The sequence below is a fragment of the Anopheles ziemanni genome, chromosome 2 (assembly GCF_943734765.1).
Source record: "Anopheles ziemanni chromosome 2, idAnoZiCoDA_A2_x.2, whole genome shotgun sequence".
Classification (NCBI taxonomy): Eukaryota; Metazoa; Arthropoda; class Insecta; order Diptera; family Culicidae; genus Anopheles; species Anopheles ziemanni.
The window spans coordinates 72,055,804-72,082,518 of record NC_080705.1 but is presented as its reverse complement, the minus strand read 5'-3'; the positions used below and the strand labels follow the sequence as shown (position 1 = coordinate 72,082,518).

Sequence of the window (26,715 nt, the reverse complement as noted above, 5' to 3'; positions counted from 1 at the left end):
CGTTGGTAGTGGCAACGTCTTACCTGCCAGCCCCGGTTACCTGGTGCCTGTGTGTGTGTTTTACTGTAAAGCGCGTGTGTGAAGTGTTGAATTTCTTGTTATCAAGTGTGCGGTGATATTGTGTTTTGTTTTGGAACAAATTGTGCGAGGATTTCCCGCTGCCCAAAACAAAAAAAAAACCTCACCATCCCAAAGAGAGGGTGCTTTCCGGTACAAAAAGGATTACACATCATCGGTGCGCGGAAACGCTAGTTTTTGCGATGGGGAAAATCTCCGGAAGCCACTGTCTCGTCCTTGGCTGCCGCAACCGGCAGCTGCTCAACCAAACCAACACCCGATCGTACTTCCGCTTTCCACGGGACGCCGAGCTGTAAGTAGTAGCCGAACGAACGAATGTTGAACGTAAACGAAAACAAACCACACCGAGGGTCGCATACTCCAAGAAAACTGTGGCAAACGAAGTGCGTCTTGGACCGACTCTCCCAGCAACACCGGAGTCACTCCGGATGTGCCAGCCCCTGTCGTCCGCGTAAGCCCACGGCCCGTTTTCCCTTCACCCAGCGGCAGAAGTAGAGGGGGAAAAACACATCGGCCAACAGTAGGAAGACAAAGAAAAAGTACCAGCAAACGATGGCCGGGAGCGGATGCGGCCGACCGTCAGCCTCGTTTCGCCAGCATACTTCCTCCTGTGTGGAAGTTTTTTTTTGGTTATTTGATGCTGCTTTCGGTCGCTCTCGAAGGCAACTCCAAAACCGTAATGGCGGTTGTCGGCATCCCGATCGCGTTTTCGGGCGGAAGAAAGAACTGGCTTTTTGGTTGCTGTGTCGCGCGTTGTTGGGACTCACCAAGAGATTTTGGAATCCTTTTAATGGGATTAGTTAAATGAACATATTTGTGATTAAATTAAAACCACTTTACTCGAAGACCGCATGGCTTAGAGTTCAGGTATTCAGAATTTCTTGTCATTGAGTGCTTCTTACGCGAGGCATTTCTGCCACACAATTTCTCCTTACAAGGAGTCATCTGGATCGGCTGGCCGAAAGGAAGTCGCATTTGCTACGCCAGCAGATCGATTGGAGGTCGACGCCGCGTTACAGCACCCGGGAAAACCGCTGCGTCGGTGCAGGAAAAGAAGCCAAGAAAAGAAAAGAAAAAAAGGTGGAAACATTGGAACTAGGGACGACCGACCGACCGACCACCATCCAACCGACGACGACGACTCGGGGCGGCCATCCTGTGTGACCTGCGGCGTCAATTTGATAGACGAAAGAGCGGGAGAGAAAGCGTGATAAAGAAAAGGAGCCCGCGCGCGTGTGTGTGTGTGTGTGGGACACGCACCACCAGGCAAAGGGGACCCGAGGCTTGATGGTACCGCGCGAGGCGAGGGCCAGGGAACCCCGGGGGACGGGCGAGTGCGCCGTCGCTAGCGCAAAAAGGAACGAGCGAGCCCTTCGCCCGGACTTGGGACGGAAAAGGCGAACCGAGAGCGTAAGCTTGCGCCCGGCTGTACGCCAAGGGGACACGGAAGAAAGGCATCCTGGCAGGCAGGCAGGATAGCAGGGAAAGGAAGTTCGGAAAAAGGACCATCTGCCGTCATCATCATCGCCAGCGTCGATGCGCGCCGTATGTTGTGGCGGTATACCAGGGTACATCGTCGCGTCCGTCTGCTCCTCGCCGTTCGCCTCTTCGGTTCGGTGTTTCCGCAGAGGTTTCTGGGACTTTCTTGGAGCTCCCACTGCTCCTTCCACCTCTACGAGACCCCGGCATCGACCTTTTGCGCTCGACCGGGCCAAGCCGATTCCCAATCCCGCCATGTTGGTTCGCTGTCGAGGGACTCGAAAAGTTTGGGCTCTGCGGGTTAGGTTTAATGTTGGTGTTTCATTTTTTTCCTCTCTTCCTCTCTCTCTCTCATGCTTTCATTTTCGGGGTTCCGTTTCGGTCGTTGGAATGCTCGGCTTATTCCCATCCGGGGGGACCAAACGACAAACGCCCCGGCGGGAGATATATGGTGTGCAGGAGTGAAACTTCGGAATGATGAACCCCTCTGTATTGAGCGTTCAGCGTGTCCATGTACGCGTGTGTGTGCGATGGTTCTGGACCTGGCAAACCCTAGTAGCCCTTCGTTACGCCAGCCAACCAGCTTGTTGGAGGGTTGGAATAGCCAGCAACAACCGGACGCGCTGCTTCGCAAACGACGCACTTCTGGCACCGAACTCCAGGCAACAAGAAGAAGAAAAAAGGGTCGCCCCAGGTAGCGGCAGCGCAGTGCTGGCGGCCCCGAGGCCCATTTCAACCGACTCGGTTCTGCCCGTACATCCATCGTGGCGGTGGGTTTTCGTTCGAGCGCGCCGGAAATATCCGCTCACTCACTCTTCCGCTCGGGCAGGGAGGGCTCAGGTTCCGCCAGGGTTGGCTCGATTGCAAGCCCGGCGGTCGGAGGCAGCAACATACAAACCGTCACACACACGCGCGCGCAGACACAGCGCTGCAGTCGCGGCCAAGGGGAATTTACTTTGCGATAAGGCGAGCAAAACAACCCGGCCCCGGACTAGCTAGCTGGCGGCACACCGAGCGCGCATTGCTTGAGGGACGGATGGTTGTGGTCCCATTTTGTGCTGATGTGTGCCGCACTCAGAGTGTGGGTTTCGGTCCGAAGCCGTGCCGAGATCATGGAGACGCGTTTCAAGGCGTTCGACGACGACGTTCCCGCCACGTTTGCTGGACTTTCCAACTCCACCGATAGTCCAAGGCCACGCGAATTTCCAGGAACATCATTGGTCGACCGTGCGACGACGCAACCTTTCCGGAGTTGGTGGCGAGCGGTTGAGGCATCCGGTGGTGGTTCAAAACTAAGCCGGACGAACGTTCTCGGTTCGTAATAGCCAGAACAACAACAGCAGCAGCAACGACAGCAGCAAGTGGCCAACCGAACCAACCGGGTACATCCCATTGGCACCACCATCGTCAGCACAACGACGATGATGATGATGATGATGGTGATCGCCACGATCGCGAGCCCTCGATTGATGTACTCACGGGCGGGCGCGCGCGCACACACTAGTGTTGGTGGTAGTGCCGCTCATCCGGCCCTGGGCACGCTCGCTGGTGCTGCTGCTGCTGCCTGCTGACGCGCATCCGCACATCTTGTTTGCGCCACAGGTTTCACGCAACGCAAGTGGACGAGTGAACGCCATTCCGTGGGGGGAGCGGCAGAGGGGGGAAGGGGGGGGGGGGGGCTCATTTCCTCTTACCGCACCGTACCTCGATCGGGCCTTAGGGGTCGCGCACAACATGTAGGTGGGTTTTCCCAATCAACGTGCAGCTGCCTGACATCGCCGTGTGTACCGCCCTGCAAAACGACATGGTGGTCAGTCGCGAGGTTTCACATTTTTTTCTTTTTTTGATTCCTCGAAGTCGGCATGTCACCCCCGTCGGTTAGCCTCGGTTTAGGGGTAGCGGAGGGATGGGAGGAGGGTGGCTTGAGGAAGGAAGAGAACCAACCAGCGTATCGCCAGCACGCCCCGCGACAAAACCCAACCGCTGGAAAATGGCTGCGTGGATTGGAGCGGCGCAATTGTGCGCAGGGGAGGGAGGGGGGAGGAGTGTTCGGAGTCCGGGCCCCCCTCCCCCTGCAGCTGTGTCGGTGTTGGTAGCAATGGCAGCTCCATCGTCATCACCGTCATCATCCAGCTCCCATCACCAAATTGACTCCCCCTCAGCAATCGCGTTCCGCACCCCCTCCCGTCAAGGGGTTGGGGACGAACGCGAACGCGCAAGCCAGCCAACACACTGATATCACGCGCTAGCACTTGCGGCCCACTTCATCTCACCCTCCTCTGCTCGTTTCCACCACCCTATCGCGCGCACACACACGCTCCCTTGGAGTCGGCGGCTGCACCGAGGGGGAGCTGCGAGTCAAGTTGAGCCGCCTCGAAGCGCCTCACAAACAATCGGTCACATACAGCTCACCAAACCACACATTCCCAATGCCCAATGCACCACCTGGCGTTCTGGCTTGGGTGAGCCGAAGAAGCTGTCGTATGTGTGCTTGTTTTGCCCTGCGCCAGGCAGCAGCAGTAGCATTCCTCCAGAACTAATCGCGAGACAATGATGGAAAGCGAAACTCCACCAACCTGGGGCAGGGAAGAGAGAGTGGTGGAGAGGAAAAAAGCTGAAGGTGCCCTACGGCGTTGCCGCGGTGTTTTGTAGCCCGGTGGAGGAGCGGGCTGTGTATGATCCACCGGTCGAACTCACGCGTAACTCCTCATCCACTTGGAAGTGCCTGGCAAGGGCGATCGGGTGATACCGAGGTAGGAGAAGGGGAGGCAATGTGCACCCTCCGCGGGAACCGATTTTCTCGTGACTAACTTCCCAAATTTCGGTTCACACTAATTTCTCGATTACACATTCATTAAAACAAAGATTTCCAAGACGACTATTACACGCGTCATTGCGAATTGTGAGACCTGAACCTCACGAATAAATCTAAACATGTTTTCAATATACTTGCAGGAACTAGTTAGGAACGCATTGGGCTATTAGTCACAGTAATGTTTCGTGTTGACATTTCATTTTACCCCATGGCTAACGGCCTCATCTAAGCACTGCCTGAAGAAGATATCGCTAACCAGTTCTTCAACATTCGTATGCTACTCTATACGTGGCTCGATAAATTAAAGCTGGTCGATCGCATCATTACAATTAAACACATGCAATTTAATTTAAGGATATTTTTCTGCAAAAACATCCCACCGGTCGATGTTGCCTCACTCTCCCCTACTACTACTGCCAAGGCAACAAGGGACGAGGAAGTCGAGGGTGTGGGGTGCAATTTTTCACAAACACTTGCCCTGCTATTTCCGATGGATGGAGCTCATCGCCGTTGCGTATTTCGCTGGGTTTTATACCATCGCCGAACGATGGTGTCTACCACCCCGAGCCTCGCACCCTCGGTGATCGATCGTGCAACTATTACTCTCGCTCTCTATCTCTCTTCTAATGTGACAAGGGCATTTTGGAGTGGTTAGTTGGTAACCTCAAGCCAAAGGCAATCGGCGTAAAGAGCCACGAGAGGGCGGTTTGTTTTTTGGGAGCCTCAATCAAGAACGCGCCCGGGCAGAACGAGGTCACACACTGATGGTGATGCTGTTGATCGTGCTGGTTGTGTAGTGACAGAACAACCACGAAAACACGATCGAGCTTTTGCGTACTACAATGTACGCTTTGATATGGCTATATCTGGACCTCTGAACGATCGGATGACTGGCGTCATATTGATTTCTGGATAATCATGGACGGACCGTTGCTGGTACTTTTTTGCCCCCTTATACCATAAGTGTGTTGATTTCCCTTATCATCCTACCGGGAGTGCTATCATACGCGCCAACAAATATGGTATTTCCAGGAAATATTTCTTTCGCTACCCTCCAAGCATCGCCGCCATACCTTTCCCACCTTGACTTTCAGTGTGGAGGGCAGATTGGTCAGAAATCAAAAATATGCCCTTATCCCTCTTGTAGGAGTAGCAATATTTGGCATTCATGATGCGTCAGATGTTTACGGAGTCCTAGTTTACATGTTTCTAGAAATGGAAAGAAATTCTGGAGGAAAACATATCACTTGGAGCATCGATCCGATGTATTTTTGAGCTGTAAAGCTGTTTAGTCCGTGGGGATGGAGAATAGTCTGAGAATTTTCCCCCTAAGTCCTCTGCTTATCGTTCTTTCAAACAGCTGCATTCTAGGCCATAGGCTGGTAAATCCGCTAGGTAGCAGTTCCCATGAGCTGCCTGAAAATAAACCCGCTAAGTCCTTTCAAGTACCTCGTTGGAAAATGTATTACCCCTTTCGCAAAGGTTCAGCGGAGGTTAAGTGATTTTCCTGGTAGCCAATGGCCACCCCAAACACCCGGCACTGATGGCCGTGCGTGGGTTTTGAGTCGACACCGCCACCTGAATCTGTTTGCCCAGTTAACCAACCGCGCCCGGCCGTATAATCTACCGCCGTCCCCAATCCCGGAAACAAAAGTGCCGCCAGGCCAGGCTACCAGTAGGCGACAGCTTTACGCCCCAAGATTCATGGCCCGTACGTGCCCGCGTGCGGATCTGGCGATTTCTACGCCATCCAGCCATCTTCCTCCTCTGCTCGCGGCTGTTGATTGGGATGACTCACGCCTCAATCAGTACACTGTGCTGGAACTTCCATAGGTATTTTTTGTTCTTGCCACCGACACAGCCAGCTGGAACCGGGTGGAGAATTGGGATGAATGCTGATTAATAGTTTGACCTCCCATGTACCACTTGCTTCTCTTTTCTTCGCTTCCTTGCCCCGAGGTTGTGGGACTTATCATGTGAGTAATGTGAGTAGTGTTTTGTTTTTTCAAAGGCCCACGAAATCTGGAATGTGTAATTTTTCCAAGTATTTCACTAAAAAACGAAGTGGAGGGGTAAACTTGAGTACCCAATAGGTCCAGAATAAATTTGGCAGAGTTCCAAAGGAAACCATTTGGTTAAGGACATTCAAAGTCGGATCGGAAAATATCGCCCGGTTTATCTACCTCTAGTTTCTACTCTCCGAAGAGGTAAGCCATCGGATACTTACCCCTGGTTACGATGTCTTTCAGGTAGTCCCAGGGTTGGCGGTTCCTTCCAGAAAACTCTCTGGTGTCTGGCCCTGGACCGGGAGAGGACTGTACCTTGCCATGCGGGTACCCCCGTCAATGCCCCTGGCGAACGGTGCTGGTAGGTGTTTGCAATCCGGTAAAACTGGCCTGGCCACTTGTCCCGACTGCACGCAGCGAGCACGAGCAGTTTGGGCAGGTGTGTGTGTGTGTGTGTGTCCTCCGGCATCCTCGGGGCAGTATCACCAGGCAGTTGGTTAGCTTTCCGTGCGGGTTTTTTTTTTTGCTTTCTTTCTTTCCTTTCCGTTGGGTAAGGGCGGCGTCCAAAATGGCGACGGAGGCCTCGGTTTGCGGGTCTGGTTCGCCTCTGGGTCCTGGTATGCGCCTGGCTAGCAGGCTGCAGCTTGGGTAACATCGTCAGCTGCCTACCGCTGGTGTGCTCTTCTTCCTTTTCCTGTTCGTTGCTGGTGGTGGCTCCGGCGGGTGCATGCGATCCCCGGGCCAAGCGAGGAAAAAGAAGGGAAAGAAAGCGAAAGAAAACCGAAAAAAACCCAGTTGGTCTCGTCGGACGCCCTTTCGGCGTACCAAAGCTCACCGAAGTGTACCAAGTTCCACCATTTCTTTTCGGCGTCGTCTCCCAGCGTGATGAAATTTCGGTGGGGGGATTGAAAATCGTGCCCAACCTAAGACCGGTACCCTGATGATGGCCACCTTGGCATACAGGATCTGCCCGGTTTTTTTTTTTTCTTTCCCGAACGGAGGGAAAACAAAAGGTGCACTCGATCGAGGTGTAGCCATAACCTTTTGGGAGTTTACGCCGGGAGTCCTGAGAGATGCCCGATGCATGGCCGTTTCCTGCGCTATCCTCTTCACCAAACGAAGGGGAGAAGTAGCGCCCGGATGAGCGCTTTGTGCCCAAAACGACGGACGACAGCTGCTGCCGTTCGGGTTCCGTTTTTTTTCTTTCTCCCCCTTCAAAACCAACATTCCCTTCGGAACACGGTCTGTCGTGCCGGGGATGGGCGATCAGAGGGTCTACCCGAGATGTGCATGGACAGTGAGCGAAAAGCAAAAGGTGTCGAGAAGAAGAACCCCGACCGTGGCAGAGCATGCGAAGAAGGCTAAGAAAGCTCACACAGGCGTTCCGACTGCGTGTGCACTTCGCCGAAACGCCGTGAAACGCGGCGGGGTCGAGATCAGAAGCAGAAGAAGAGCAAGTAAAAACAACAACATCGCCACCGTGTCGCCTCTCGCGGCCGGAGGATGATCGAACGTCGTCGACACCGATCCACCATCACTCTCGTTCTTCTTCTCTCTACAACTCTTGGTTGTCCTTCCTCTATCGTGTGTCTGTGTGTCGCGCACATCTCCGCACAATCGTAAGCCGCCGCCACCGTCACCAAGGCCCACACGGTCCAGAATTACACCCTTAGCCCCTATCACCCGGGGGCAGTACGCAGGTGACCCAAGGAGGCGTTCGTGAGAGAGCCAGATGGCGAGCTGCCTTCGATAGACATTCGACATTCTGCCTTCCTTCGGTCAAGGAGTACACGCGGAGTCGGTTGAAAGCTGATGCGTGGATTTTAAATTAAACCCATCATTCGGCGGGAGTACCAGGGGGGTGCGGGTGGGAGGGAATGCATTTACAAACCCATTGCGCCCAGCTGGTGGACCTTGGACTGAGCGCGCAGCATAGCAACCCACAGCAAGCTCCAGGTCCGAGACCGGGTTTTTAGAAGATTTCCCATGAGATTGGTGAGAAGTCCACGATCGAGTGATCAAAATTGGGTATTCCGGCCATTGAAGACGGTGGCAGTACCTCACCAAAAGTTGAACCGATTCAAGCATCTACGCGGAGACCTTAGCTTGCTTCCTATCAGAGTCGCTGCAGTGACGCAAGGATCGTTATTAGTCTGATAACATTTGGGGATCCATTTGCAACCTCTCTGAATGAGGATTTCAATATCGCAAAGTTACTAATGTTGGGTATTCTGGCAATATGGAGTCGTTGATACCTCCTTCGAAGTTGCATCTATTCAGGCATCTAGGCGGAGGAGACCAGCTTGCTTCCTATCAGAGTCGCTACAGTGACGCAAGGATCGTTATTAGTCTGATAACATTTGGGGTTCCGTTGGGAACTTCTCAGCGGGGTACTACGTGAGCGGGGTGAGGTTGGCTGAAAAAAGAGGTTCACACCGTGACTAATATTGATCCATCCCCCCCTGACCCGCGTTACCCTCCAAATGTTCTGGAACGGCGAATTAAAACAGCTTGTGCAGGACAACTGGTGCCACCACGGCAGGGAGGACGGGGAGGATGTGTGTTGTGTGTGTGTGGTTGTTTTTTTTTCCTTTAAATTTGTTGATGACGAACCCCGCTGACGTCCGTCACGAGTCGCGCACGCATCACATGGGGCGGCCTTTTGGGGCCGTTCGGGGCGGGTTCCAACGAGTTTTTCTTATCGGTCTCACCCGGGACTCTCCCGTGTTGGGGGCCAGCAAAAACTGCCCGTGAACTACCCTACCAGCGTGCGAGCAAGCGCGTGTGTGTGTATATGTGCACCGTAACCCCCCGCCCTCGCCTCCTCCTCCTCCATCATCACTTCCCCAATCTCACGCTTCACGGGTTTGTTGGTGCGTTCGGTGTATCTCGGTGTAAAGGTCCGGCCTCGCGGCGGCGGCAGCGCACTGTAATCGCTTTCGTTCGCTGCGCCGCCCGTTTCGCTGTGTTGGAGTTTCGAGAAGAAGCCACACACCGACCGACCGACCGACCGACCAACCGCCCGACCGACGGCGACGACGAGTTTCGCTGGTGGCGGCAACACGGCACCAAAAACCCGACCCAACCAACCAACCAACCAAGTCCTCCAAGTGGTGTACCGACCGACCGGGCCCGACCGATCGACCCTGGTCTGCTCTGCCCGTTGGGTGTGTGGGGTGGGAAGGGGTGGCAAGGGGGTTGCGTACGGCGAGGGGGGTTTTTGTGCGCGCTGCGCTCTCGGTTTCGGTTTCGGTTTGGGTTGAACCTTTTTTTTTCCTTCGCATTCGTGCTTCTCACTCCCTGTGCACTCGCAGCAGCCGCTAACTGTGTCGCGCTCGGACCCTCCCAACCCCCCTCCCGCTTCCATGCGCTTCTACCGCCCTTCGCGGGGGGAGGGATGGTTGTGTGCCTCCTGTATAACATCATTGGCAAACTCTGCAGGTCGTGCGCTGAGAGTCGCAGTCAGTCGCGCCACACTCGGTTCTGTCGCGGTCATTGTGCCCCATTCGGACCAATCACCATCACCAGTACCACCCGTTTCCACCCCATTCACCTTCCAGCACTCCTTCCTGGCCGACGGTGATCGCGCGCGTTGTTGAGCCGCGCTCGATCGACGTCGACACTCTCGCGACGTTGGTGTGCTTGGTGTGTGCCTGGTGTACTGCCTGTTGGCGTCATCTGTCGCATACGTCCAACCCGCGGGGGAGGAGGGGGGGGGGCCCATGGTGCGGTGCACGCTGTTGGATTTTTTCATTGGCGATGATTACGAAATTCTTTCCGCACCAGGCACCACCAAGCAGGGGATGGCCGTACCCGAGATCCCTCGAGGCCCGACCGGGGTTTTGGGAGCGACAAAGGGCGAGCGTGCTGTGGTCCGGGGTGGGACTTACGCAGGGAGAGGGAACCTTGGGCAGCAGGGAGGCATTCTCGTTCTAGCGGGGGGATGTTCTCCAACAAGATCGTTCAAAATCCATCGATCCAGCCCTAGGAGTTCCCACTTGTTGCGGGGGATTCTTAGCAACAAACAGCGCAAGGGTAGTGCCACTAATTGCTTATCACTTACCCAAGGTTCAATCAGCTCGGCGCGCGCATGTGTGTGATCACGAGGCTCCGCTGCAATCGCTGCGTGCCATCAGGCGCGCCAAGCTCCCGTGGAGTGTGTGAGGAGACTATCCGAGGCTCCTTGTTTTGCATCCTTTTTTTTACCAAACCCTCCCCATCAAAGCCAACACCACATTACGCTGGGAAAATTGTCAAAACTACCCCCTCGATGTAACTAATTCTTTTCCTCCTTCTTCTTCTTCTCTACCTCTCGATTCCAGATGCAAGAAGTGGGTCGACTTCTGCAGCCGACCGGAGCTCTACAAAAAGTACGACGAGAACGGGCCCGAGTACCTGTACAAAAGTTCCCGCATCTGCTCGGACCACTTTCAGCCGACGGACTTTAACAATCCCAACCTCTTCAGCCAAGGGTAAGTTTCGGTACTCGGATGTTGCGTGCGTGTTTGTGTACCTACGTCGAAGATTGAAAGTCTTGTGGCGACGGCGAAGGTTGGTCGGACGGACGGAACGGTACGTGTGAGTGTGAGCGCACCAAGGGTCCACCTTGGAATCCTTGGACTACAAAACGGGCCGACTCCCGGCGGGGTACAGCTGCGGCGGCGAGGACTCGCCAAGGGATGAACGCGTGAGAATGAGAAGCCAAAGCCGAGAGTCTTCTCGGGGGTCGCCATCGTCCCGTCCTCTACCGTGGAAGCCTTTTTTTGGGAGACCTTTTCGGTCTTCAGCGATCTCTCTCTCTCTCTCTTTCTTACATTCTCCATCCACCATCTATGGGTGCTCCTTTACCTCCGGAGGGCAGGATTTGGACCCAACTACCAACTCGATCGATGGTGATGGCGATGGTGATGATGATCATCGCCACCAAAGCCTATACCATACTCCCGAGCGGCAGCTGGTGCCGGACCGGATCTGATGACCGGACGGGGCGCGATCACATTTACGAACCCCCTGCTGTACGCGTTGTTGTGTGCTGAATGATGGGTGAACCTTTGGACCCGACGTGGCTGTTGGTTCCATCTCGATACGCCACTAGGGACTGTTGTACGTGACACCACACCACCTTCCCTAACCTCTGCGTACGAGGATGTCGTGGGTGACGTCACTTGCCCAGGAAGCACTACTCGAACGGCTGACGTCTTTACCCGTGACAATGCCAGCGACTGATAAAAAGTGCGCCCTGGGAGTGGTGTGTGCGTGTGTGTGTTTCCCTTTTGGGCGTACCGAGGCCCCGAAACCATCGGTTTCTTTTTTATCACCCCAAAATCCTCGAGCACCTCCGGAGAAGATGGTGCTGATGAAGATGAAGATCGGATCGCTCGGTGAGGGTTTCTTTTTTCCCCACGAACCGCACAAAACTAAACCAAGAGATCTGGAGGGTTTGGAGGCGGTACCGGGGGAGGGTGCGAGGGACACGATCGAGCGATCGCAAAAATCGTCGCCTCATCCGTTCCGGCGGGCCAGCTCGGTATCTCTCGGGATACGTTTGAGGAAAACGGTACGCACATGCGATCGACACACAGACATACACACACGCGGTCGTCATACGTCCCCGTACCCGAGTGTGTTCTTTTTTTTCCCCCAGCCTTCCCCCCTTCCCAACAGGTCCTACCCCTTTAGGGGTGGCTCACGGGTGTTCCGTATCTTACTCGCGGCCAGTCGCGCGTAATGCGACGCGCGCGATATAAGGTGGCGATTGGGGTGCAAAGTAATGCAGAAGAAGAAGAAGAAGAAGAAGAAGACGACGAAGGGGAGCAGAAGTTTGAGCAGAAAATGAAACGCTGGCAGGCACGGCGGACATATATATTGACGACGACCTGCCTGTCAGCCAGCTAGCCAGCCGGACACAGTCCGCCAGCTAGCCAGCGAGCCAGCATTGGTGGTAGCAGTATTAGTAGTAGTAGTAGTAGTAGTAGTAGCAGTAAACCGCCGGAAGGGGTGGCCTCCGAAGGGTGCGTGGTTGTTAGCGAGCGAAATCGAGTTAGGGTTTGTTGGCAGGCGGGCATGTTGGCGGATGCGTCACGAGAGGATGGATTGGGCAAGGAAGGAGGGAGAAGGTAGCAGAGGCAAAACAAAAAAATACCTCCACCTCGCCGCGCGGATATGCGGGATTCTCGCGAGAAAGAGAGAAGGCTCCCCCGAAAATAACTCACCCCGAACCGTCGCGAGAAAAACGCTAAGGGGGCCTTAGCCGCGCCTGCCTGCAGCAAGGGAGAAAAAAAAACGGTCGAAGCCCGAGGGGGAGGGGGAGCAGTGGGAGGTGGTGATTCTCTTGGTGGCGGCGAAAACGGTTTTGTAAAATAACTTACGGGGAAGGCATTTTCGGAAGAAGGCATCGCCATCTCGAACGCCGTCGTCGTCGTCGTTGGACGTCGTTGGACGCCGAGGGAGATCTTAATGGTAATCGATTTCCTTGACTCTTTCTTCTGCGTCTCCCACCGTATCTCCCTCTCTCATTCCTTTACCATCTCTTTTTCGCGAAGCCTTCCCCCGCGTGTGGACGGACCGGGAGGAGGGTATTCCTTGGGCCGCTGGCAACCAACGTTGGGCAGCAGGCGGGACTAATTTGACTGACCTTCTTCGCGGAGCAACCGTTGCCGCTTCCTTTTCCTTGTCCTCCTCCCCCCGCCGGAGTGAAGTTTTTTTTCCGTCTTTCCCGTTTTTTTTTATTTTCCTTCGTCTTTTGTTGCGAAGCCCGGTCCCAAGCCGCCGGGACAACTCCTCCGGACAACTTCCAATATTTCACCGTCACTTAGATTTCGCCATTTTTTTTTTTTTTGTGTTGGTTGCCTCTTCTGAGAGCTGAGATCCGGTGTCGTTCCCTTTCGATTCGTCGTCCATCAATGACACCTTTTCGGTCCGTTGGCATGTCCATCCATCGAATCCACCTACGCGTTGGCCTATCGGGAACTCCAAAACCCAATAGGCTCAACGCTATAACCATCTTCTGGCCTGCGATCTTCAAAGGCACCACCACTTCTTGGCTTGGCGGTGGTGGTGAGTGCGGCCACTACTTCCGGTGGTACACTCTTGCTATTTCGACCGTACCGATTCGGGTTCCAAGTTGGCGTGGAAGTTGCAGCACCGGCAAAGCACCACCTTCAATGTCAAACCCAGGAGGACAAGAAGAAAAAAAAAACAGGTACAGAAAAGGTATATATATATATATATCGCCAACCCCAGGAGCCAACAACTGGTGCTGCGAGCCAACCGAGAGAACCCGAGCGGACCGAGCCCGAGCGGACGTGTTTGTCGATGCCTCCTCCTCCTCCAAACCCCTCCCCCCCTCACCAGCTGGCCTCGAACGGTGTTTTAAACGTCTTGCCTCTCGAAGGTTGGTGTATTGGGTTGGTTTCGCTTGAGGTTCTTCGGCGACGACGACTACTTGCTGCGCCGCCACCCGGAGTAGTATACCCTTCGGCCGGCGGTGATTGTGTGTGTGTATGTGTGTGTGTGTAGGTAGCTGGGTTGCCTACCCTGGTTGCCACGCTGCCCTTGTGGTGGTGCACCAATCGATACGGTCGCGCTGGCATACGAGAACCACCCCGGGGTTGGTTCGGGATGACGTGGTCTCTTGGAAGCCTCAACTGGAAATTATCATTCTATCCACCTTGGTCTTGGTTAGCCTGATCCAGCCTGGTCTCTGTGGAAAGCAAAGAAGCCAACGAAGACTCACAAAATGGCCATCCGGCGGTGTCCTCTAATTGCGAGAAGGAGGATGTCTCGAACGTTCGTAGTCTTCGTGGTTGGCAAGTGCCCTTTTTTGGTGTATGCAAAGTCCTCGGTCCAAAGTCCCGCTGGCTCGCTGGTTGGTTACGGATCCGGCAAGTGGGGGCCCGTATTTGGGCACAGCACCAACAAAAAACTTAAAAGAGACTCAAAATTAACGTCAACCATTACTCATGATTTTAACTAATTTCTCCTTCTCTTCTCTTTACATGCGCTTTTTCTCCTGCTTGCTACCCCGCTGGCGTACGGTTTGTCCTTGCCTGGTGCTGCGCCAACACGGATGTAAACGGACACGGTATCGGTGCAACAAAAAAATAAATAAAACCAACATCACCCAATCGAAAAACCCACCCTCTCGGACCCTTTGCCGATACGGAATGTAATGGAAATGAATCGACACCAACTTGGCTTGATGAAACGACAACCTCAAAAAAAAAAAACCCCCGTCGTCTCGCCCGGGAATGACGACAACGACCAAACACTGGCTCCACCGGGCACTTGGACTTGGATGGATGATGGGAAAAAAACGACAACCTCGGCAACCTGTACGAAAAAATCGGGCACGAACGCCTATTAACACCTTGGCCGTGTTATCTCCAACTCGCGTGGTGGCTCTCTTTGTGGTCGGGGGTTCCTGATACTTTTTTCCCCTTGGACTCTGGACCTCCGATAGGCTTAAAAAAGGTTCCATCCCAACGGTGAACCCGGCCACGCATGAAACGAAGACAAACAATGGAACCGGAGCTGGCGGAGCGCCTGCCGGTGGTGGTGGTGGTGGTGGAAGCGGAAGTAGCAATGGCGCTGGTTCACCGATCGACGAGAAGCTCCTTTCGGCGGTGGCCTCAATTCCGAACCTATCCGCCAACCTGTCGCTGATGGTGGCAGCTGCCGTACACGCGGCCCAGCAATCGCAACAACAGCAGCAGCAGCTGCTACTACAAGCCAACTCGGGGCTTAATGCGACCAACCTGAAGCGATCGGCGGCCGCCATGAGTGGGTCGGGTGGTTCGGGCGCCCTCCAGCTGACGACGGCCAGCGGAGCGGCAGCCACTACCAACTCCACCACGACCACGCCCAGCTCCGGATCATCGTCGGCCAAGCGTAACCGAGCGGTTCCACCATTGGCGACCCCTACCGGGGCGCTCGCGAACCTCATCCAGCGCCATCAGCAGATCAAGGAGCAGCAGATCAAGGAGCAGCAGCGCAAAGCAGCCCTCGGGGGTAGCGGGCTCGTCAATGGGCAGGTATCGATCACCAGCGTTCCCGGTGCGCGAACCTCACCCACCCTCTCGTCGGCCCGAGGCGGAGGCCCGATCTCGCTGGTCACGTCCAAGAAATCCGCCGCCGCCAACAACAACAACAACAATGTGAGCCACCATAACCACAACCACAAGGCGAACCACGAGCAGAAACATGACCAGAGCGACTTTGGACTGAACCTGAACGACACGGACATGACCGGTGGAGGTAAGTAATCCCCCCCTGGGTTGGGAACCTCCTTTTTGCTGCGCTGGTGATGATGATGATGATGGTAAGACCGAAGCTCGCTAATGCCCCCGTGATCCTCGCCGACCTGCGGACCTCGGTCCAGTCCGGTAGGAGCAGCGCCATCGTAGCGCTGCGTGCGACCGCCTCCAAGGTCACCGCTGGTGTGCGCTGCTGAATTTCTCGCGAACGGCGCCCTAGCGCGGGCGCCTCCTCTTCGCTCGCTGCTGCTTGTTGCTCTGTCACGCGCCAACGTGTGTGAATTGACGCGCACACACTTGTGCGCCTGGCAGCTGCGCTCGATTCCAGCTGCCACACTCTTGGCTGATGGTTGGTTGGTTGGTTGGTTGGTGCTACTAATAGCGCTCAGCTTCGTTCCTCTAGAGGCCCCCCCTCCCCCCCCCCCCCCCCCCTGCTCGGCAACACCGAAAAGAACACCGAGTCACCGAGCTGAACTCCATCGCTCTTTTTTTTTTTTTGCTCCCTTCGGAGGATACCTGTTCTTCTTGATCTTCCCGCAGTAGCACATTCGGGGCGGTTTCTGTGTCGATCCGCGACTCCTCCGCGTTCCGGTTTTTTTTTCTTCTTTCTCTTCCCGCTACGTGGCGCGGAGCTGGTTTGTGTCGTGGTGTGCTCGCTCGCTCGCTGTAGCCTCCTGTTTACGATCGCGGGGAAAACCCGTGCCACGATTACGACAACGGTGATGGCTCCCGGAGGCTACAATCCGGTGTGGTGGCACGATACACCACCACCGGGAAGAGGAAGAGAAGGAGAAGCAGAGCAGCAAAAGATCCAAACCAAGTGTGTGATGGCTCCTCGGGAGTGAGAACGGAAAACGAATCCCCACGGCAGTGGACGGGGAAGTTGCGGGCAGGCAGAAATCCCAGGCCCCGACGCTGCTATCTCCTCCAAACGCTCCAGTGTGTAGCCTCCACACGAGGTTTTCGTACATCGATGCCTTTGTTCAGCGCACGAACATCCAGTACCAGCGGCAGAACTCCTCGGTGCTGGACATGTGTGTAATATATCTTGGAATGTTCTACACGGTTCGCACCACTGTTCGGTTCACGTAGGGCTTCAGCAGTTGTGCACTTCGGTGTACTTCAATGACAAATACTTCCCAGACTGACTTTGAGTAAAAGAAGCAAGAAGTTGCCATCTTCTATTAGTTAGAGTTGCAGTCCGTTTTGGTATACATATTTTCCACGCTCTTCTGATTATCTTAAAAGTGATCGCCATTTTTGGTGTTGGAGAGCTTCTCGTCACACTTCATTTTAATGGACGCTATAACATCTTAATCCCGTGAGGAAAGGGGATAAAAAGATTTTCCCATACAGTTGTAAAACAATAAATGGATCTCTGATTCCAGCTTGGTGGAGTAATCAAATTAGACTCCCGGCCAACGGTGTGTCAGTGTATTACGCCATGGTCATGGTCGTTTCGAGAGCGTGACAAACAAGTGGTGGTCTCCGTATGCTAACTTGTTCCATCTGACTCGCCTCTATCACATGTTGGATCGTGCTGTGATGGACGGCCGGAGTGCATATGACTTCCACGGACGAAGTTATCATCGTCCTAGTTCGTTGTATGTTGTCGTCCGCTTGTTTGTCTTCCATTGCCACCAGGAACCACCATCACATCCATCGTCCATGAATCGAGGACTTTTGTTTTATGTACGTCAGTGTCGCACCAGTGAGACCCGACCATCGACGACGAACTCGGTGTGGCTCAACCTGTGGCATTATGCGCAGGCCATAGTGTACACCCCCTCTCTTCCCCCAAGCCGTGTGCACTTCCGCTCGGCAACATCCGCCGAACCCGGGTTTCGCCGGATTTCATCTGTTGCTCCGATAGTCTTTTTTTGCTCAACGTCTCCGCCATTCATAGCGGAAAAGTAGGAGAAACGATCGTTGTGCCCTACAAACGCGCCGTCGACCGTTTTGTGTGTGTCTGTTTAGACTGCTCCCGTTCGTTCGGGTTTTCTTTGAGTCGTACATAAGTTTTCCTGCACTTTTCTCGCTGCCTCACGCACACACGCAGAGACGGCGTGTGCCTCCGACGGAACGACGTATACGTGTGGGGTCGTCGTCGTCGTCGTCGTCGGCAGAGGAGGAAAATTATGCATTCAACACGTGGTCTCGGCGGTGGTTGAAACGTACAATTGAATTCGTTTTCGTTTCGTGCCATAATGTAAACCCGTTTGGAAAGGAAAGGGCCAAGGAAAACGCATGCCGGGGGGGCGCTTTCGGCGGTGTAGAGTGCGGTCGATGTTGTTTACCGTTTCGTTCCGCGTGTGGGGTTCGTTGATGTTGAGATTGTTGATGATGAGGTAGTAGAAAAAGGCACCACAACTTTGGTGGTGATGTTTACAAACAACGCTTAGGATGATTCGCTCGACATTTTCCTCGCTTCTTTACGAATGATAATTGAATCTAATGAACCTTTTTTTTGGTGCAAAAAAAAACAAGTGGAGCTGAAATCGATTCCACATCGAAGACAATAAAGAAACATTGCAGATTGGTTCCGGGGCGTAAGGTTGAGAATTCTGTTTTTTTTTTATCAAAACCTGACCTACATAAACAACAATAACCACCCTCTGCAAGGATGTTTCTTTTATCAGGTCGTTTCCCTCCAGCTTAGAGAAAGGGAGAGAGAGAGAGAGAGAGAGAGAGAGAGAGAGAGAGAGAGAGAGAGAGAGAGAGAGAGAGAGAGAGAGAGAGAGAGAGAGAGAGAGAGAGAGAGAGGAGAGTTCTCTTTCCGAAACAACTTTTGGGAGAAGCAACCTTTACGTACGCATGTGCATTGAATGTCGCCGATCGTCAATGTGTGTCCGGGGCGGAAAATCGGTTCAATAGTCTCCTCTCCCCCTAGGAGGGGTGGTTGGGTGGTTGGTGGTGGTTTTTCAACAACTGTCCCACCCACACCCCATCGAACCGTTCCATCCATCGCGCCACAACGACGTGTGCGATTTCAACGGCAAAATTCTCCACTCTTTCTTCTCCGCGACGACGACGCCGACGACATCAATGACAACGGGCCGCGGTTGTTTGCCACCCCCGGCGGCGCCTGTTGCTGTGTCTTGTCTTGTGTACGCCGCTGTATGTGCGGCAGTATGTATGTGAAGGTCACACGCCACCTTGAGGGCGCCAGCAGATAGCGCGCCGTCTGCAAACGTTTTTGGGATAATTTAATCTTCCCACCTGACGTGAATGCGATATAGCTCTCGAGCGTTGCAGACGATTTTTCGATTTTGTTCCCTCCCCCTTTCTCTCCCTTTCTCTCCGTCTCTCTCTGGTCTTGTGTTCTCCAGTCGAGTGAGAGTGCATTTAGTTTTATGACTATTGCGAGTTGGGAATAAAAATACCAGCGCACAAATTGAGGAATGCATTCTCTCCTTTCATGCATTCATTTTCATTGCATTCTCCTTTCATGCATTCATTCAACAAGTAACAATTTTATTTTTACAAATACTAAAAAATAATTGATCTTTATTGCCTAGTGTCTACCAACAAAGCGTTGATCAACCTAGTAATTTGATACGATACTAGCTGATAATTTGATTAAGGGATTCTGTTGTGATTCTAATCCTCACCCACACGTGTATTAATTATTCTACTGTCTACAAATCATGGGTTATTAACCCTTTGCATTCGAGTAGTCCTTAAAGATGTCAGCAGGTGCCAATTTTTGCTTTTGAGTCACCGATTTCTAACCCAGCTGAAAGTTTGTAACTCTTCAACTATTGATTCTTATTAATGGTTATGAATATGGTCATGTTTTTATTGTTCGTCAGTGACATTTAAGTACGTTAGAAAACATAATTAAATGCCAGATACTTAAATCTAAGAACTAAAATTGTGCCTTAGAAGACAACAAGGTTTTGGGGTAAGGTCGATCCGTCAACAGGCGGTTTGGGCAAAGTTGTGGGGGGGGGGGGGGGGGGGGGGGGGGTGAATATGTTTGAAGCCATTAAAAGAAATGCCGGCGAACTATACAGAATGTACTGTTGTGATGTAGAAATGGTTGTTATTTTACGGTATGCTACTCTGTCCTGCATTTTCCTTTTCAAATTGCCAAAATTGATAGAACTTATCGGCTCTCGAATGTATCATTTGTCGCTCGATCCTGGAATGTCTCGCGTGTCTCGCGTGTCGTGTTGAAAAAACAAAAGTCGTACCATCGTGCCCATAAGGGTTGAAACCGTCGGTCACGTACGCGTCGCCGCCATTCTTCCGGGACGTTCCGTTGTTTGCCCCGCTGCCGTTCTAAGGCATCTTATCGGTCGTGGCCCGTGGCACGATTGTTTCGCACGTGTGCCAGCTGATATTTTCCGCCACCAACACACGCGCACTGCACCGTGTCGCTTATGTTTATGCCAAAAATGCTTTCGACGCGCAGCAAACACTAGAGCAGAAGATGACCCCCCCCCCCCCCCCCCCCCCCCCCCACGGAAGACCGACCGACAATCGGCAAAGAAAGTTCACCGTGGCAATTTATAAATGATCGGGGGCGAAAAAGTGAGAGTGGATGTTTATGTTTACTACCACAAACACCTCTTCTCGTCCTCCCACTTGGGCCTTTGTGAGCGTGAGTGAAGAGTGAAGGGGACGCGTCCTGGTGTTTCGCGTTTGCGCAAAAATTCCCTCCCGAGGGCCGATTTGCGCACACATTCGGCTTTCATCGGTCGGGCACGAACACACCACACATATAGGATTTTATATATGATTTCTACAAATTTTATATGCTCCTCCGTTTTTTCCCATCTGTTGCCTACTCGGATGCATTGAAAAACGCCGCGAAAAACACACAAAGATGCGCAACGACCCGGTGCGCACAATTCAACACAATGGCATAGAAAAGGCGTAAACACACCAGTCTAATCGCCGATATTGCATTCGCGTGTAGCGCACTGGGTTCTTTTCTCTTTCTTTCTTAGTTTTTCTCTGTTTTTTTCGGTTTACTATTTTACCGGTTTTTGTTGAATGAAATTTTACCCTTCTATCAGCCACCGCCCGGCGCCCGGTGGGTGGTCGATGCTATGATTAGATAGGGGGTGTTGGGATGGGGGGGGGGGGGGGGGGGGGGGGGTGGAGTGTTTTATGCATATAAGACTCACACAAAACCAGCTCGTCAAGTAAGGCGCCGGCGTTGGTTGGGAGCGGTTGCAAAAGAAAAACCCCTAAACAAAAGGCAAATGAAAGGAAAATCGTTTCCCGTTGTTTTGTTTCCTTTTGCTTCCTTCCATTCAATGATTCATTCAATGCGGTTTTTATTAAGGCAAAAGACCGCTATGCGCCATTGCTCCGGCATTCGAGCGGAGAGGGGGGGGGGGGGGGGGGGGGAAACGTAAAAGAAACCAAATCAACACGCCTCGTCGGATGTGTGTATGGATGTGTGTAGTGTTTGTAGTGCGACAAGATGGGGAGAAAGAATGAGGTATGAGATAGCGAAAAAGGTAGAAAATCTATCCAACCACCGGGCGGAGGTGGTGGTGGGTAGGTTATGTTTTTGTTTTGATTCATGTTTACCACCCAACGGCGCCTTCATCGGCCCCCTCCCATCACTATTGGCGTGTTGTTTGCTTGCGTTTACGTTTGCGTTTGCGTGTTTGCGCTATGCTCGCGCAAGACCACGTGGTCTTCCTTTTGCTTCGCTTCGTTCTCCATTCGTTCGCCGTTGTCTTGTCTAGTTTGTTTTGCTCTTTTCTTTAGCCAGCGCTTGCTCCTATCTTTTCCCGCCCAACATACCTAACTGTTCTGCTCGGTTGTTTTGCTCGCTTCCCATTCGTCTGCTTTACTCTCGTATCCACCGGTCTGTTCTGTTCGTACCTCCTTACCCGGTTTTTACTATTTATTTTCCGCTTCACTTTTGTCCATTTTCACTTTCTTTAACTACCTCCGGCTTTGGTTCTTCTTTCCTCGTTTGTGTTTTCTTTCTTCACAATCTTCCTTAGCGCTTGCATTTATTTGCTTCCCGTTGATTTGTGCGTGTGGTGGGGCATGTGTTACGTGGTTTTCTCTTCCAACACACGTGCTTCCCCGCCATCTTCGTTCGTGACACGCTAGGGAGGAAAAATGATCTTGGAATGCTCCACGCTCCATCCAGCCAGGGGGGCACGGAATGGCAACACGGTGGACGTGCGCAAACCTACCTGATGATTGTCCAAACCCACCCTCCCCCTTCCCCGCACGAAACACGTGACACTACCGCAACCATTTTCCGCCCCCCCCCCCCCCCCTTCCCCCCCACGCCACCCCACCCCCACGGCATGCAATGCCCTGGCAAGCCGACTGCATCGTCGCTGGCGATGCTGTTTTCTGGTTCAATGATGACAAAGCAAAAGCAAGGGGGAAGGGGATAGGCAGCCATCGTCGTCGTCGTCGTCGTCGTCGTCTTCGTCATTGCGGGACTAATCACGATCAAGTCCATGGCCGTGCAGCTTAGCGAGGTGGATTTTCTTGGTACCGCCAGCGGCGGCAGTGGAACCGGTTTTTTTCTCTTCGCGTTTGACCTTGGCCGGACACACCGCCGCAACGTCGACGATGATGGCAAACGGCGTGCGATTGGGGCTTTGGTAACTTCCCCACGACATCCCCCACCTTTCCGATGGCTTGAGGCTCCCCCGTTTCGAAGGGAAGCACTTTTAACCTAATGCCAGTGGAGTGGATTGCACTCGGTTCCTTTTTTTCTTTTTGAACGTCGTCTCATGCGCCGGGCAAAACCTGTTCACTATAGATCGAGCTTAACTTGATGGGCAATTTGAACCTTGTTTAGAGTAATTGAATTATGTTATGACGAACTTTTACACTATGTAATGTGGCGGGAAAAGGACCATTTCGTACTTTGCAGATGGATGTCTACAACTCGCGAAAACATGAGCTTAACTTAGTACTGATTGGGATATCTGTTCAACCAAAAGTTAAGGTTGATGTCAAGCTAAATAATTGTGTCAGCCAAATTGTTTGCCTTTTTAAAAAAAGTCGTTTCGAAGCAATAGTTATCATTACCGATTTTCAATACACTTTTCCTACGTCGATGTTTCAATTTAAAAAAACTAGACTATTTAAAAAAACTGTTGCAAACTAAATTGTAGGTGCAAATATTGGTTTTGAAGTCGATTGTATTTGCACAACGAAAACCGACACCATCAATTTCGGAGATACAATTATAAAAAAAGTAATATAATAGGGACAAATTAAGTGATCTATGATCAAGCTAAGGCTTAGCAAACTCGATCAAATGCCGTTGATAATCCACATTTTCCCTTTGGCTCTCTTTGACCACAAGTACTTGGTATGATTGTAGTTTCAAATAAAACGCGGATCCATACATTTACAATTCTGGTGCTTTGAATTTTATTATAAATATCTATAGTTCCATCATACGGCATTTGACCAGAGCAACTATCCAGAAAGACCTCCCTCATGGTGGAAGTTCGGTCCGGAAGTCTGTGGCCGGCGGGAAGAGCGTGGGAACACGCGGAACCCGGATTCACCAATACTTCCCTCGCCCCCATTCCGTAACGTACCGAGCTCTCGTGTTTGTTCACGAATTGGAATGATGCCACGCCAAACTGGGCGGACTGCGTCCTTTGGCCCACCGCTCCGCTGTTATCGCGGTTCTTCTTCGTTATCCGTGTGGACGGAATCGTATCCGAGTGCGGTTTGCTTGGTGCGGTGCTTGTAAAAGCCACAACTTTGTTGCGTCAATTCGGTTCGATGCAAGAAGAAGACGTTGACGGAACACGGTTGTTCAGGCGATAGTGTCCCTTATCGGGGGTCGGGGCCGGCATTCCCGGAAAACCAAACCAAAGTAAGCCCGATCCCAGAAACGACAAGGAGGGACACTTTATTTCGTTGTGATAAACCCCAACCGCACTGGCATGGATGATCCGTGATTATCTTTTTTTTTTTCAATGAATATAACCAATCCCCTTCTTACCTAGTTCCGAGGAATGAATTGAGCGTGAGATGGCAAATTCTTGTTCAAGTTATATTTATTTTACTGGCGCTTGACCGCTTTTCTCTGCACGTGGTGAGAGATTTCGAGGACATCGCATGCCACCGGTAGATAGGCGTTATTCGTGGATGCGTCATGGTTTCCAATAAAAATCACGCTTCAACTCGACGGTCTTCAATGCTGGAGTCAAGAAGAGCATTTTGAAGAATACGGGAAGCTCGGTCGATAGCGATAAGGGTTGATTTTTGGAGGAGATTTACAATATTTTCTTAGAAAATCGTCCACATCACTTTCGAGAACCTCTTTCTAAATTTGGTGAGAGATTTAGTTGGAACTAGTTACCAAATATATTCAATCTCATAACCGATAAAATTTGAGTTTGATAAATAATTCGAGATGAAATTTGATTTTGGAACTGAGTATTGTACGGTTGTGGAACATACATTAGTTCTTTCCGTGGTGACAATTTAGAAATAATTTACACAAAAGTAGTTGAACATCAGCAATGGAAATTCTACTGTGCTTCGGTTTCTCGAAGTTGAACCATGAGGAATCAAATTGTTTCTGTATGAAAAACAGTACCACAAAATCAAGAGCTTAAATCACCATCATTGCCATCGTTAATCCCTTTATTGTGAATTTACCTCCGACTTTGTAATAATAATCGTTAGTAATAACACACCCCTCCCGTTTGCTCTCTTCCCCCACCTTCGCATCGCCGCAGAATCATCCGAAGGTGACTCGAGCTACCAGAACTCGGCCGACGAGGACTACGCGTACCACCAGAAGCAGAAGGTCGCCAAGGTGGAGGCGGTCATACCACCGTCGCTCAAGTCGCAGCTCACCGTCACGCCGGCCACCATCAACAACAACACGATCCACAGCACGAACGGCGGCGGTGGTGCCCTGGCCACGTCCCCCACGAACGGCACCATCAACTACAAGGAGAAGTACGAGCAGACGCTCAAGGAGCTGTTCGCCTGCCGGAAGATCGTGAAGAACCAGAACAAGGCGATCAAGCAGCTGCAGGGCGAGATCGACTTCCTCAACCAGCTGCTGAAGGAGAAATGATGCGACATCATCATCGAGTGGCGCTGGCGGTGGCATCGGGGGTGGAGTCGCTGTGGCCGCGCGACCGGATCGGAGGAAACATCCCCTACAATGACAGCGTCGCGCGGAATGAAGAGTTACTATTTAAGGTTACTATTTGGTTGATAGTTCTAGCTATTTTATAAGGACCCAGCAGATCTGCCCGAATCCAAGTGGTCCCTAGTAGTTACCTTTTTGGCCCATCACATTCGACCGAGGTTTGCGGAGGATTGCGTTTTAGGCGAATGAATAAATTCAGTGATAGCAAGGAGCCACCGGAACATTCGATCTTTCGATTCGATTTACCCTAAGTGGGTATTCTAAGCGATGTTAACGAAAGTGCACCGCTATCGTACAGGGAAAAACAAAATCTACAAACAGAATATCGATTCCAAACATTCCACCAGTCCAGCAACGAAGAGGAAGGGGTTCGGACGAGTGTGATGGGCGCAGTTTCTGGATATTAGTTGCTAAGAGAAAGGCTAAGAAAAAACGGCCACTAAAACGGGAGGGGAAATGACGGCAGGCAGGTAGGCTTAGCAGCAAAAGCAAAGTGCGCTAGTGGGCGCCCAATTGTGGGGCATTTAATGGGTATTATACTATAAATCATCATTCACGGCACAAGAGACCGAGAACTGTGTCACGTCCTTCGGATCGCTAGCTTTAGATCGGATCTGTGCTCGAATGAGGGTCAACTTTCTTTCTGTTTATTTATCAAACCCCCCCCCCCCAAGGACGCAGGAAGGCAGGACGAAAATCGGGCGCTGAAGTGGAAAGAAGAGGATCCTGTTAGAGATAGATACTATAAATAGAAAGGAAGGGTGAATGTGCGTTTAAGGGAAGGGATAGGAAGTAGGTACGAAGAAAAATACAACCAGTTGCCAGTAAAGTTAAAGCCAACCAATAGAATCGTAGGTCACATTATTAGTCAGTTTCCAAAATATACAAACACCATATATACACTTGCAGAAGAAGAATGGACAAAGGCGGAAAGCAGGAAAGAAAATGGGGGAAAATTGGTAAAAACGAGAGATTGTAAATTTGTTTAGTAATTTGATAAAAACGGACAAAATGTTTGGATAGGAATGACTTCTATATAGAACATTATATACACATACACACAAACAGAGACAGAGCAGGAGTCGTAAATTTATTTAATGTACATTTAAATGCAGGCGGTTCAGTATGCTGCATTGGCCACAGAAAGAGCAGACGTTATTCTAAGGGTGAGATGTTTTCGTTTCTATTATAAGGTCAAGTGTAGCCAGTGTGTGTGTAAAAGGAAAAGGAAACACTAGTTCTACAGAAAATAAATGATGAAAAGATAATAAAATAATTTAAAAACCCAACGCAACAGTAGCAGCAGTATCCCATTGCCGAAGAAACAGAGCACTGTATCAGGGGGGAAAATACCGCCTGTCGGAAAACAGACACAAATATCGTGGAAAGAAATGTCCATCCCGACCAAAGCGTTTCATGGCGTGTACCGACAGTAGGCGTAGAGATTGAGAGCAAAGTGAAAAAAGCTACCGCGAAAAACTCAACACAGGAATCAAAGCAGCCTTGAATATTCGATTTGAATTTTACGAACCAAACTATGCAAAAGAATAATAAATAAAATGAACTTAAAGATAAACCCCAACAACACATTCTAGGTAAACCGGTTGAAGGAGCATTACAGGATGAAAGCAGAAGAACGAAAACTTGAGACTAAAGACGATAAATTTACAACCAGCGATGGAACGAGCTTTTACGGGGGAGCATTTTTGGGTTGAGCAAAACAGCAAGGCACACTTTGGTTCTTGTTCTCTAAAACCCAAGCAACCGAAAGCAATTAGATAGGATAACCGAAGCTTGAAACAAACAACAAATCCGCAATCCGAACCACAAAGATCGCTTTCGGTTGATCCTTGTTTATTTCAACGTGCAAACGTTCAAAGTAAGAAAAATTCAAACCTTCGTAGGGTTTCGTAATCGTATCGTGTTAAGAAGACACAAGGGGTTTTGGTGGACAAG

At 51.6% G+C, this 26,715-nt stretch overlaps 1 protein-coding gene across 1 annotated transcript; it reads left to right on the top strand.

Moving 5' to 3' along the window:
- The first annotated feature begins 2 nt into the window (after nt 1–2).
- On the top strand, nt 3–25,111 carry LOC131288183 (mucin-21-like). Its single transcript, XM_058317299.1, has 4 exons — nt 3–370; nt 10,701–10,850; nt 14,840–15,633; nt 24,335–25,111. Exons 1-4 carry the CDS (start codon nt 261–263, stop codon nt 24,679–24,681), a joined length of 1,401 nt encoding a protein of 466 aa, XP_058173282.1. The 5' UTR covers nt 3–260; the 3' UTR covers nt 24,682–25,111.
- Nucleotides 25,112–26,715: the final 1,604 nt, after the last annotated feature.

What these genes read in the sequence shown, in the direction of transcription:
- LOC131288183 (XM_058317299.1), top strand. Translation starts at nt 261, where the DNA reads ATGGGGAAAATCTCCGGAAGCCACTGTCTCGTCCTTGGCTGCCGCAAC. An exon ending in TTTCCACGGGACGCCGAGCT is followed by an intron (nt 371 to 10,700) that starts GTAAGTAGTAGC and finishes TCTCGATTCCAG; the next exon opens with ATGCAAGAAGTGGGTCGACT. An exon ending in CACGGACATGACCGGTGGAG is followed by an intron (nt 15,634 to 24,334) that starts GTAAGTAATCCC and finishes GCATCGCCGCAG; the next exon opens with AATCATCCGAAGGTGACTCG.